The sequence below is a fragment of the Motacilla alba genome, chromosome 1, assembly GCF_015832195.1.
Source record: "Motacilla alba alba isolate MOTALB_02 chromosome 1, Motacilla_alba_V1.0_pri, whole genome shotgun sequence".
Classification (NCBI taxonomy): domain Eukaryota; kingdom Metazoa; phylum Chordata; class Aves; order Passeriformes; family Motacillidae; genus Motacilla; species Motacilla alba.
In genome coordinates this window covers 37719807-37733691 of record NC_052016.1, presented here as the reverse complement: position 1 = coordinate 37733691, position 13885 = coordinate 37719807, and the positions used below count along the sequence as shown (strand labels likewise).

The window sequence follows — 13885 nt, the reverse complement described above, 5'->3', positions numbered from 1 at the left end:
ATTTAATTATATGGTGAAAAAGGAATTAATAAGATGACTTGATATATTCTTGCTGCTTTCACACTCCAGGATTCAGTTGTTCCTAACAGAAAGAGGTGGATCCTGTGAGAATAAATACTTGTCAGAGCATTTTTGTAGTGTTCACATTGTATAAAAAATGAGACTGGTATAGAATAAAGTGTCACTTAAAGGTATTTTATTGCTAGAATCCTAGCCAGCTTTGGTTGGTATGGTGGTATGCAATTAAGTCCCATGTCAGTGGAATTATTTGGAATTTTTTAAAGAAGCACGAGTGAAAAAGGCATTTGTCATGGGACCTGAAATTTAAAGCATAAATTTTAGCTTCAGCAGTACTGCTATGCAGTAGAATGGCAGAGAAGAAAACAGAGAAGAAAGCACAAAAATTGAGGAGATGTGGAGAGAAGAAATATGAAATTTGTCTTAAACTTTTAGTGCTATTTGGTATGGGATGCCACCTTGTGGAAGTTTTTAGGTTGTCATGTCCTTTATCAAATCTCTGACTTTTTACTCTTCAGGCACTGGAGAACCCCAATTGCATAGATCAGCCTTTAACAGCCCTCCATCACCTGATGTTTTGTGTAATCTGAACTTTCAGTGTTACTCTACCTTCCCTCATTTAAGCAATCAGGTGCTTCTAACTTTTTCAAAGTAAACATAAACAAGAACCTTCTGGAGTAATCTCCTACCCACCTTTCTCTTCTAGACCAAATCTCTTTCAAGGATTGTGCTGCAGGATTTTTTCAAATGGTTAAGATATGCTGGCTAGGGCTCCTTTGTTCTGTCTCTTTTGCTATGATCTCATAATTGATGTTGGATTCTGAGGTGTCATTCTTTATGGGCTGAGCTTTGTATTAATCATATGTACTCCTTTTTGCCCTCTACTTGTCCTTCCTCTGTAAGCCTTTTTCCCTGATCTTGCTCTTACCTACAGCTTATTTATCTGCAGTCATCCATTGCTTTTGGCCTAACGGTTCTAGAATTCATAGCACTCTTTCGAAACACTTGAGCTAAGGCTGTGGTTTCTGAACTTAGTATGAAAGTCCAAGGAGCACATTTGTGAATGACCTTTTAATTGTGAATTCAGGATCTGATGGAAAGTTACACTGAACAATTTTGGTCTTTGGTAGAAACTTCTTTGGAAACATTTACAGACTCATCCATGGAGTGTCATGAAGTCATTGATTAAAGTGCCACCAGCTAATGACAATGGCACCCCTGGCAGCTTAGAAATGCCATTTAATACTTTAAATGAATGTTGTGTGGTGAGAGCTGTTCCTGACCTCCTGAACCATTAAGCTCTCAGCCCCTGCCTGTAGTTCTCATCTAACGGTGGAAACAGCTGAACGACAAGGTGGATTCCTGAGTGAGCTTGAGGCACCAAAACTGCAGCAATTCAAGGACAGAGTAGATGAAATTTAAAGCAGGAGCAATAGGGTGGCTGATTCCATGAGCTGCAGACAGTTTGAACCTGTGGCCATGTCCACTGGGTCCTGCAGCAGAATATGATCAGGAGGCTTCTGGTTTGCATCTCCCCACAGCTCTTTACTACTCCAAGTTCACACTGCCCTTGCTGACATACCATGAGAGGCAATGAGAAATCAGTTCAAGCTTATTAAGTGGAGAGGACGAATTTGAGGGAAGAGACGAAAATCCGCCCCTGCCACATGCACGTGTGTATGTTTTGTACCAGTCTTTTCATAGGGATAGCTGGTGTTTGACTTGTTGCAGCTGTATCCAGCTCTGTTATAGGACACAGAAGTTGTGACATTTATCCATACCTGGTGATGCAAAGCTCCCCAGCCACTCTGTGGAGAATTATTGTGTGTTGAGTTTTGGAAGAAGAGGTGCTTCCCGGTCTCCTTATAAGAATCCTGAATGTTTCCTCTGTGTTACCCAGTGCATTTGTTACTCTGCTTCCCTTGGGAATGCCTGTGAGCATCTTGATAAGGCTTGAGCTTCCTGTAGATAATGTATCTATAAATCTGATTTTGGTGACATTTTGTGATCACTGGCTATCAACACTAAAGCTATGAGAAGTCATACTAAAACCCAACCTGGGTACTGTGATTGGGCATTTTATGACAAATATTTCCTGAAATGATGCTTTTGATTGTAAATGTCTTCAGGACTTCCTTGCCTCCCCTAGGATGACGCAATACAGGGCTGAATACTCTGAGACATTGCAGATGACTGCACAAATAAGTGCAATGGAGCATTCTTTCAAATAATATTTTTTATTTTCATAGAGAAACATTGCATTGGGTTGCTGTTGGGACATCAATGTGTAGCTCTGGTTTCATGTGCTAAGTCTCTCAGAAGAGAATTCTGCCACCCAGTGGCTTTGAAATAGAATTATAAGTACAGGTGACATGACCAAGTCCAAGTACAAACATGTAATTTCATTTTGTTTCAGCATCAAGCCACTGAGAGCATTTCTGCAGAACACTTACCTGAGAAATTGCTTGTGAAATTTTTTCTTTTCAGAGTTTCAGGAGAAGTCTCAGAGACAGGGACATTTACGTTAATGGTGAAACCTTTCTTTTGTTTGTCTCTTTGCAGTTATGTGGCTGTGGTCTGCTGGGTGTGGGCATCTGGCTGTCAGTGTCACAAGGGAACTTCGCCACATTTTCTCCCAGCTTCCCATCGCTTTCAGCTGCCAACCTAGTCATTGCCATTGGCACAGTGATCATGGTGACCGGCTTCCTGGGCTGCCTAGGTGCTATCAAGGAAAACAAGTGCCTGCTGTTGAGTGTAAGACATCAATACCCCTTTTCACTAAAATCAGTGGTGGTTGCCTTGTTATCATTTTATTTGAATGACCTGTGCAAAATCTTTTGGCTCAGTGTGACATTGCCCTTGGCTTTCAGTCTTCGGTAGGCTTGCAGTACAACATCCCACAGCTTTGATTACAATGATATCAATGGTGTATTAGCAAATGTGTCCTTGTTACTGTGTGCCCCAATGTGTTAGGTAGCAAAGCAAATTGCTATCAGTTACTTCTGAATGGTTAAGCATGAACTGTAGGATCAAACTGCATAGCCTTTCTGGAAATGTCTGTTGGAAGGACTGACTGAAAAAATTTTTTGTTCAAAGCCTCTCATGGCTGTTTTCTACATTGCCCTTATCTAAGGCCTTTGTCAGAGGATGGTGGAAACCATCTGAGCCAAAGTTAAGAAGTCAAGGTTTCTGCCAGGCCTTATCAGTAAAAAATAAATAGTCTGACCCTTGAAATTCTCTGACCAGCACTGAAGCACAGAGGTTGGGAACACGTCTCATAAAACACAGTGTGGATCTTCTTGCATCAACCCAGGAGGTTTTATCCTTAGCTTCCATGACTAATGATGGGAGGTTATATGGGGGAATATATAACGCTGCCCCACCCCCCTCCCAATATAAATATCCCCCTCCAAAAAAAGTGCTGGGGAGAGGAGAACCCTACAAGGAGAGAGGTATTGTGGCAGAAGGTGGGAGGAGGGCTTTCAAGGCAGATGGGTTCCAATTCAGTCACTATTTGGAAGTCCAGATGCTGTGACATTAAGGAGCATATTTTCCTCCTGCAAAACTCTCACTTATATGATGCTGGGGAATAGCTGGGCAGAATTTCTTAAACCACCTCAGTGAATTAAACTGGAGGCAAAATGTGCACCTATTTTTTGCTATCTGATTGCTTGGTTTTATGTGTTGTACAGCTAGGAAAGCAAACAGAGATTAGTATTGAAGTCCATGTGATTCATCCACGCTAACTGGAACACCAGCTTAACTTTCAAAAAAAGATTTTATATCCTTAAGAGGTTCTGCAGAAGTTTATTCTATACTATCATGACTGTCATGAGTTTCCAATTGAAGAGCTAGCTGTGCTCCCTACTGCTTCTTCCCCAGTGTCTGGGGTCAGGTGCCATGCCTCTCTGGAGTCTGCTAGGGCATAAAGGCATGAAAATAAATGCCTACTGGGCCTGAAAAGTAGTGAGAAACAACTAGAACTCACACTTGGGATGCCTCTGCAGAGAGAGAAATTTCAGATACAGAGCTAGGAATAGAACTGCTGAGTAATATGATGACTATTCCACAGTCACATGTGGTTCAAGCCCATCTGCTAGGGAATCATTTCTGAGGCATGTCACATTCATCTTTGCACTAAGGGATTTAGCATCTGTCCTGTAGTCTGTGTGAAGGAAAGAGACTCCCAAGACTGTGTGCTGTCACAGCAGTCAAAAAAAGCAAGACAAAAGCATGACTGAAACCGGCAAACTGGTAGTAAGCCTATCATCTTCATAGTTTCTAGGATCTCCAGGTTTACTCTCTACTTGGCAAGTGTGTATACACTGTCTCTTTTTTCTTTGTTCTAGTTTTTCATCGTTTTGCTGATAATTCTCCTGGCAGAGCTGATATTAGTCATTTTATTCTTTGTTTATATGGACAAGGTAAGCAAATATGCCGTACTGATTAAGTATCTCCACTAGCATGTGTCACGATCCGCCCTTATGGACGAGATTGTGATGGTTCGTTATCTGATCTCAGGGTACAAAACACCAACACGGCAAGGGGGTTTGCAGCAACAAAATCAGTGTACTTTATTGAACAATCACAGCAAAATGCATTGGAGGGAATTGGAGAGAGAGAGAGAGAGAAAGAGAGAGAAGGAAGAACCCTATAGGAAAGGAAGGAAAGACAGAGTAGGTATATCTACCAACATAGAGGCGATGCAATTCTTCGAAGTCCAGTCGATGTCCAGTCGAGGAGTCGCCTTTACGTTGGGGAAGCTTCAAAAGGCTAGCTGACTTGAGGGGCCTTTTATGTTAAAAGTTGGGAAGGAGGGGGAGAAAGAGCACAATAGTCTTGTAATCTCAACAGTGGGGAGAGCTATTGTTTTCCTAGTTCACTGCCTGCAGGCAAACATGATCAGTTCAGTTAGCTGTTCTCCCCACACACACACTGCCCTCCTCCCCCCAGATTACAGGTTTCAGTCCTTGAGGAGGAAAAAGAGTCTTGTCCACATAGGGATTTCATGTCTCAGTCTTAGAGGGAGTGGTTTCTCCCATCTCAGTCCATCTGCCACGGTGGTTGTAGAGTCTTCTGTGGAGACCACCAAAGGGTAATTCCAGAAGAGAGTCCAGCCAGGCTTGGGGGTGGAAAACTCCAGGCCATTGTTACAGAGCGGTGCAGGCGAAGGAAGGTCAAGATGCTCCTCGTCCTTTTCACTGGGAGCAGTGTAGCGTGAGGTACAATAACTCAAGTTCCAGTCCCGGGAACTTGGCGAACCCCCACCAAACCAGGATGTAGGATCCTTTTTCTTTCGGTGGTCTCAGTCCTTTTTTCTCGACGATCGTGAGGCAGATGAGAAAGCAATTTTGGGCAGAGTCTTACAGCATGTAGAGCAGGTTTAGTTTTTTTTTTGATGAAAGTATGTGAGTTCTCCTGGATCTTCACTTTGGTGAAGATTTAACCTTGAGATTTTGGCTATGTATTGTGAGCTGCTTCTAAAGGAGGAGGAGGAAGTGATGAGGAGAACAAGCAGGAGACAAATCCCTGAAATAAAACCATGGTCCAGAGCCTCCTTTTTCTTCTTGTCCTGAAATCTTAGATAGCCTTCAACATGTTTGATGTCTGCAAGAAGCTGATCATCTTGTAGTCCTGGGTTGTGGAAGGTCCTGTTTAAAACCTTACAGCTTCTTAGGGCCAGCCCTTGAAACAGGACTGGAGGAGAGAGACATGAGATAGTCACAGGTTATTCCAAATGCCACCAGTTGTCTCACTTGACTGGGCAGTCCCAGAGAGTTTGGTATGAGTGCAGAATGGATCAGGAGATAGTTTCTCATAAAGCCCCCCGCTGTAGGAATCTGCTATCTCTTAGCAACTAAGTGAAGTAGGCACAACTGGCTGGCCCATCAGATACATAACACTGCAAAAGTGACTGGGGAACTGGAGCCCTCTGCTAAACACAGGGCAGAACCTTACAGTGCGAATAGGTCCAGACATTCTAAAACAGCTCCTCCCAGACCTTTATCTCATCTCAGGTTGTCATTATGATGCCTGCTACTTTCAGGGAGCTGAGGTGAACTGCTTGATTTTGATTGGGTTGTAAAAGAGGGATGAAACAGATCTTAAGAATCGTTGACCTTTATGCCAGGACCATAATCCTTTCTCTTCTACCAGCTCACTACTGCCAGAGGCAAGGTACATTCCTACCTGCATCCAGGACTCTGGGCCCAGACTGAAATTAACACAAGAAATGGGACATCTCAGATATCCCATTAAGCATTGCAACTTTGTCTTCTAAAGAAGGAAGAGCACATTTGAAAGTCATAAATCCTACAAGCTTGCTCCCACAAGGAGAAAAACAATCATATCTTTTTTTTTTTCTTTACTCACTATTTACTGTAGCCTGCCTGAACCCATGCAAGGATAACTCTGCTAAGGTTGGGAAGCCGGGACTCTGGTTTTGTGACATTAGCAAATTAAAACAGGCCATAGGTTAAGGGAGGAGAGGCTGCTGTGGGGCATTGCCAACAGCTGCCTCTGGCAAGGTTACAGCAAGCTCAGCAGATAAATGCTGTTCATATTCAGTTAGTTTGAATCAGATGATGACTGTATGATGGACTTTTAGCAGACGTCTCCTGCCTCAAGAGAATTAACCCACTGTTTCGCAGTCTGAGGGAGAGACTAGGCCTCGGCAGCTACTTAAAGGTCCCATGATTTGTGAGAGTCCTGAAGCTTTTTACCCCTGTTAAGTTTGTGGTGAGAGAAGGTAAAAGATGAACATTCTGTATATGTGTCTGTACCATTTGGTCCTTTCCTCTGAACAGCAGTGCATTGACTTCCTCTATCTTCTACATGGTGCAGGTCAGTGAGAGTGCAAAGCAGGATTTGAAGGAAGGAATGAAGCTTTACAATTCAGAAAATAATATTGGACTGAAAAATGCATGGAATATCATTCAAGCAGAGGTAAACATATTTTCTCAATAGTAAAAAAGTAACAATTTGGTCATCAAGGCTGCTGCAGTGGCATTCATGCCGAGTCTAAAAGATGGCTAATGCAGGTTTTGATTTCTGATTTTGTTCTCTTGAACATCCAGGGAATACTGTGAAACCCAGGGGTACTGTGAAACCCAGGATCAAAGCGTACTCTGTAAGGTGAAAGATGCTCACCTGTCTGGGATTCTGTGTGGCTATCACAGGCACAGAGATGATCTGTAAGAGCAGAGAGGCAGCAAAATCTGCATAGGTGGCACTGCAGCTTTGGCAGGATTTTGCTTTTAACAGTTGTGGGCTTATTACCTTGTTTTAGTGTTTGGGCTCATGTATTTGTGACAAGAAGATTTGGGTCTGGAGCCATTTCTTTGGTTTTGTTTTTTTCTTTGTGTTTTTCAGTATTTGCTTTAGGTGATAAGCAACCACAGAATACCTTAAAACTACAAAAGTGTTGTGGTGACCTATTTGAAAATACAGAGTGGTTTTGTGGAAATAAAAGTTTGTGGTTGTGCAAGCTTTACAAATTGTGCTAGTTAATTTATTAATTAATATAATATTTACTTCTTCACAGATGAAATGCTGTGGTGTGAATGACTATACAGATTGGTACCCAGTGCTGGGAGAAAACATTGTTCCAGACCGATGTTGTATGGAAAACTCCCAAGACTGTGGACGGAACTCTACTGAATCACTGTGGAAAACGGTAAGGCTCACTTTGCCCAGGTTGAGTCTTTGCTAGGGGTGGGAAGGAACAAAATAGAGGGAATGCACATGACAGAAAATGTGACCTTGGGGTTTCAATTTTCATCTTTCATCATTCCAGGGATGTTACGAGAAAGTCATGAGCTGGTTTGATGACAATAAGCATGTCCTTGGCTCGATTGGGATGTGTGTCCTCATAATGCAGGTAATATTGGTCTGATGTTTTTCAACAGGGCTTTGATTTGCTGTCAGCATTCTTGACTCTGCTGTGTGAAAAGTGATGCTCAACTGCTTTGACTTGGAATATTATTTCAAAAATGTCAGATTTGTTTTATGAGTTCATTTAAGGCCACATGCTGAGAAAGGAAGCAGGTCAGTAATTGGTCCTGCAAAGAGGACGTGCTACACTGGGGTTTTGCTTGCCTGTGTTTTGACTTCAGGGTACCTCTTTGGAGTTCCCATATTAAACCATCTGTTACACTGTCCTTTCAGGAACTGGTTGATTTTTCATTTTGAAAGCAAGTTCTAGAAATTACCAAAATTAGTCAAATCATGGCCACTGAACTGAGGAGGTCAATGTGTTTTAAAAAAACAAGTGCAGAAGTATCATAATAATCTGCTAAGGTTTTGGGGTTGTGGCTCCAGGGAAGTGGTCACGGCACTAAGCTTGCCAGAGTTCTAGCATTTGGACAATGCTCTCAGGCACACAGTATGATTTTTGTTATCCTGTGCAGGGCCAGGAGATGGACTCAATGATCCTTGTGGGTCCCTTCAGGATATTCTATGATTCTATCACTGCCGTACTTTTGGGGGAGAATATCTGAATCTGATCTTTCAGTCACTGTTACCTGACTAAACAAACACAAGTTGTTGGGTCAAAGGGAAGAGTGACTTGTATGTACTGATTCCAAAAAATTGTTGCACGTATAACAAAGAACCCTGAGAGCTTTTTTGCTTCCATCTGTGCTCTGACAGATACAACCATGGACATCACTATGTGCCTGAGCATACAGTAAGACTTACTGCTTGGTGTTGAAGCTTGAGACATATGGCTAGTGTAGAATGACTGTTCAAACTACAGCTGGGCCATGAACACAGGTCAGCAGTGCAGTTTTGGCAACCTTCCTGTACTAAAGCCCTTATTGTTTGTTTTCCTTCAGATTCTTGGCATGGCCTTCTCCATGACACTATTCCAGCAAATTCACAGGACTGGCAAAAAATATGATGCCTAAAGCCTCGGAAACATTATCACATCAACCCTTCTGTCTCATCATAAAATGAACACAAAGAATGACTGCAAGGAGCATCACGCCTAGCGCTGCTGAGGAAATCCGTCCCATTGACAGATCCACTTCGTTGTTACTTGCCCAGTTATTATCACAACTTATTTGACTCTTTTTTTTCTTCTGTTTCACATTTGCCATTTATTTGCCAAAGAGGGGGGAAACTCCCCAAACAAATGGATTTTCTACACGAAATCATAGATCTGCTCTAAGAATGTTTCTTAACTTAAGAAAATGTTTTGCTCTACTAATCCATGCTATATGTGCAAAAATTATGTGTGTTTGACTTCAAGGGAGAATTCTTCAAAGTCTTCCACTAGGTTTGCAACCCTTATGTCTGATTTACTGGAAGACTCACAAAAGCCACTCTAACTGAGAGTCCTAGGAATTGGAGCTGCTTTGCTTTGCAGCTTCTTGTACCTTACGGTGTATACTTTTTTATTATGATAATGATGATGATTATTATTATGATGAATATAGCTTAGAATTTAGTTGCCTGACTTATAACTTCTTACTGTTTTTGGTTTTACACATCTATTGTACATTAATTTCGGAACTGCTGTGCGATCTCCAGAGGACCTGTTTTGCAAAGTTGACAGTAGGTGCAGGCAAAGACATAACTTTTCTCAAGTCCATGGGGAGGCAGCACCTCCCTTTATTAGGGCCTTGATGCCCTTACTGTAACAAGGTGTTTCTTTTAAAATCAGAGACTCTTTCCTCAGATGGAATGCAAAGTCCTTCCCATTGGACCAGATGATGCGCTTCCTACTTTGGCGAGACAAAGTTCCAATGCCTTTACTCACCCAAAGCAGTGCCTGGCTGCTTTATGTCATGCTACTTTGAAAGCTAAAAGCACTGACTAAGCAAGTTACTGCCAGCACAAAGGAGAGAGATTGCAGTCTGATATGAAGTCTGGCAGCAGACTTCACTGACTGTGTTGTCTGCTTCAAAAAGTTTGCCCAAGGCATGGCAAGCTGCTGGATGTGAAGAAAGGGGATGGCAATTTGATGGCACCATTATCATGCCATGGCCTTTGTTGTAGGGATTTCCTCAGGCTAAAGACAGCTACCTCCCTGAGCTAGAAAAGACAGTTTGATTATGAGTGACCACATGATGCAGGAAAGGGGCAATTTCCAGAACAGCACTGGGAGATGGTCTGTATTGGCACACCTTCAGTAGAGAATTGTTTTTTGCTGACAGATTGCCAAGTTCATCCACTGGGGTAGTTTACTCAATGCACATTTTTACCAACATTCCTGTTAGAAAACTTGAACGTGTATTTCTCCACTTTGAATGCTTCTTCATTGCAAGGGGCCCCCACTTACCCATTTTTACAGGTTTTTGCTGTTTTGTGAAGGAAGAAGGAAAGGCTCGGACAATGGAGGATGCTGTGATTAAACTTCAGTCAGGGCTTGACTCAGCCCTGAAAGAAACACTGCTTTTTGCATGGACAGCTGTCAGAAGCAACCTTCAAAGGTTACCTCATCCAATGTCACGCCCAAAGAGGTATTGACACATAGGTGAGATGGGATTCAGTATGACATTATCGGGCTGAGTTTCAGAAACTGTTGAGGATGAAGATTTTGTGCCTTTCAGAGCCATACCATCTCAAACTACTCTTCTGATAAGCAAGTTTCTATTAATGTCCAATCTGAATATTCATACTTAAAGCTCTAAAAATATGTAATTTTCATTGTATCATTCAGCCTACCTTTTTCCTTGTGGGCTGAAATAGCTGTTGAGCCACTTTATATCTGGGAGGTTTTAGTCCCCTATTTATCTTCCTAATAAGTCCTGCATGCATCTGTACATCTGGCAGCAATAGTGTTTTGTGTGGCCTACGTGTCACTTTTTTGAGTTCCTATGAAATCAGTGTGACAGGAAGGAGTGTGAATGTGTGGGAGATAGAGATGAATTTTGGAGTTGCAGTGAAGAAGAAGGTTACTATTCTTAAAGCACAGCCCTTGCCCATATGAGCACAATGCCCAAATTTCACAGGGCTCTGGTTTCCCACTGAAGCAGACGAGGCCATATGGGTTCAGCTATTTCACTTGAATAGCCCTTGAAGGAGTCAGGGAAGAAGCAGAGGGAAAGCACAGAAACTGAATCCAGTTTTACTTCCATTTCTAACAAAAATTGGGACCAGGAGCATCTGAGCCTCACTGAAGATGGCTGTTCCACATTGAAGAAGGAGCTTTGATGCCCAGTATATCTGCTGCTATATGTAAGACTGTATCCAAAGTTGCTAAGATATGTTCCCATTTTTGCAAGAAAAGACAGGATGGTTTTCGTCTGATGGCTCCACTGCATTCTCCCTTTGGGCAGAGGTGCTTAGCTTTCTCTAGATTTTCTGGTGCTCAAAAGGAGCCAGGTGTAGGGCTGAGTAGGAGCATCATCTCTCTCCTTTTGGGTCGCACAGTGGTACCTGCCGCATCTTACATTTTAATCTGCAGTCAGTTTTTGTACAAAAATGGTAAAATATATTAGTGAAAGTAATAAGGAAATAAAAGATGTTTATGAGTAACTCAGAGATGAAATGTGTAGTTGCAAACTCAGCTACTTTGCCTTCCATCCAAACTTATTTTTCTAGAATGCTTCATTCCATTTCACGATCTAGCAGCATAGATCCTGAAATCTTTTTTTAATGACTACTTTAGGCATTTTAAGCACAGTATTAAGTGAGATAGTTACATGAGCTTCATGTATTCATCTCTATGAAGCCACCTACAGGAGAGGAGTCAAAAGCAGGACTGATTTGTGTCTCTAGCTGACTCTCTGATGTGGGAGGTGATGACAGACATCCTCAAAGAAGCAGAAAGGTAATACCACTTTTCAGGCAGCAAAAAACAGCTCTGGAAAGTGTGAGGTTGCAGCAGTCAGTTTGTCAGAGAAGGCACTAATTGTCCTGTAAACTGGTCAAAGGGAGCTTTGACTCATGTATGTATGCACTTTTTTTTGCTTATGCTGGTGGGTGGCTGCCTGTGTGTTTTCTCCAAATGTCACTCTGATTATTTAACTATAAGTTTTTAGCATGTTTTTAAATAAAAACTGATACTGAGTAAAAGTATCTTTAATATACACAAATATTGATTTGTATAAATGCATACGTCCCTGTATCTCTAATTCATGAAAGCACAGTTAAGTCTGTGAAAGTGCTGTTTCTCTGAGTGTTCCTTCAGACTGTAGCATACCTACTGTCTTACTGTCCTTCATGATCCGGAGCTGCCATGGAACTTAAGCAGAGACGAAACAGGAGACCCGCCCAAAGAAGCTCTCTTTGAAAGCTGATGAAGCGTGAATTAGCAGTGAGTTCTGCTCACTCCTGGTCATACCAAGGATGTTCGTTACAGGAAACCCAGGTGGCAGGCACTCAAAAAAAAGTGCCCATAGCTAAGTAGCATGTGAAATGCTAAAAGACAATGACATAAATGTCTCTGAGATGGAAGATGCCTTGGATATGTCATGCTTTGTGTTCCTGGACTATGGCTAAGTTAGGCAAACTCTCCTATCCTGAGTCCACCCGCTCCATTTCTATGCATGAAATACAAACTCACACACAGGGAGGGTACACGCACAGAAGGCAGCCAGACTGATCCTCGTGGTCTTTCCTGGGTGACATATTGGTCAGGCATAGAAAAGGCAAGGAGGAAGAGGATGTTTTTCCAGCAGATGGTTCTTGGGAGCAGCATGGAATAGGCCACACATAATTCTGATGTAACTTCTTTCCATAAGTTGAGCAGCTTCATCCTGTAGCTGGCATGGGGAAACCTGGAGATGTTTGCCTCTGGGGTAGTCATCTTTTGTGCAGTAGAGAGTAGACACTAAGAAACAACATGCCATTCCCACCGGGTGATGTTTGCACCAGTGTTTCTTCTATGCAATACCTACTTTCGCCTTTATATAAAAGATTTTTACTAGGATGATATAAAAATAAAGGATTTTTAAAAAGGTGCTTCTTTCAGCTCATTTGTCTTCCAACTCCACCACCAAAACTGAAAAGGGACAATAAATATATAAATAAATCAATTCCAAAAGGTGACTCATGGAGATCTATTCCAGCTCCACTGCAGTTGAAATCCAGAGCTCTTGAAGGTGTTTCATTTGTGAAAAGATTCCTCTCCCCTGCCTCCACCCCACCTTCCCCAGTCCTCTCTCATCCTTCAAAACAATATTAAAACAGAAAAAGGTGTGAAAAATCCCCAAATAATGGAAAAATGGTTTTGGGAGCCTGATACAGGAAAGAGATTGCAAGGGTCACAGAGAAGACAGAATAGCTGAAGTGAGGACAAAATAGTAGAGAGCTTGAAAGACATTCAGAGGACTCTGAGAAGTCTTAGACAAAATGTGAACATTGATTAACACTCAGATAGAGAATGATTACAGAACAGCCCTCGAAATGCCAGGAGAGTAGAAGATGGGCTGAAAGATCCCCAAAAGAAACAGGAGCCAAGCAGAAGTGAACAAAGCAACAGAGAGTCCAAAAGAGATTCTGAGTGCATATGCTAGCCTCAGGGAAGGGAAGAAAGTCTGAAAATGCTCAAGAAAACAAAATGCAGCAGTGTCAGAGGCCAAGAAAGAAAGAGATAAGGCAAAGAGCCACCTCAGAGAATACAGAAGAGGCTCAGTGATAACAAGAAAGTATCACAGCTATTAAAGGAGCTCCAGACTATTCACTAGTACCAAAGGTGGCCTCAAGATAAGATTTTTTTTTAAAAGTGTGGGGGGGGGGGGGGGGGGGGGGGGGGGGAAGAAAGATTGATAGTGCCCTAAAGAGTAGCATCAAAGAAGGGGAAATCAGCCAAAAATCTGTAAGACTCAGAGAACACAAAATAGCCTGAAAGAGGCAAAGAAACTAGTAGAAAGCTTGAAAGAACCATGATGAAAACACGAGAGACTTTAACAATAACAAG

The 13885-nt window shown here is 42.2% G+C and overlaps 1 protein-coding gene across 8 annotated transcripts in view; it reads left to right on the top strand.

Annotated features, from left to right (window-relative positions):
* Positions 1–12927, top strand: part of TSPAN9 (tetraspanin 9) — a 169969-nt gene extending 157042 nt beyond the window's left edge. For all 8 annotated transcript variants that reach the window (XM_038135102.1, XM_038135065.1, XM_038135056.1 and 5 more), the window contains 6 exons: positions 2581–2772; positions 4368–4442; positions 6862–6963; positions 7562–7693; positions 7814–7897; positions 8853–12927. In XM_038135102.1, coding sequence (XP_037991030.1) covers positions 2710–2772; positions 4368–4442; positions 6862–6963; positions 7562–7693; positions 7814–7897; positions 8853–8924 — 528 coding nt within the window. In that variant the 5' untranslated portion in view covers positions 2581–2709 and the 3' untranslated portion in view covers positions 8925–12927. The remainder of the gene's footprint in view (positions 1–2580; positions 2773–4367; positions 4443–6861; positions 6964–7561; positions 7694–7813; positions 7898–8852) is intronic.
* Positions 12928–13885: the final 958 nt, after the last annotated feature.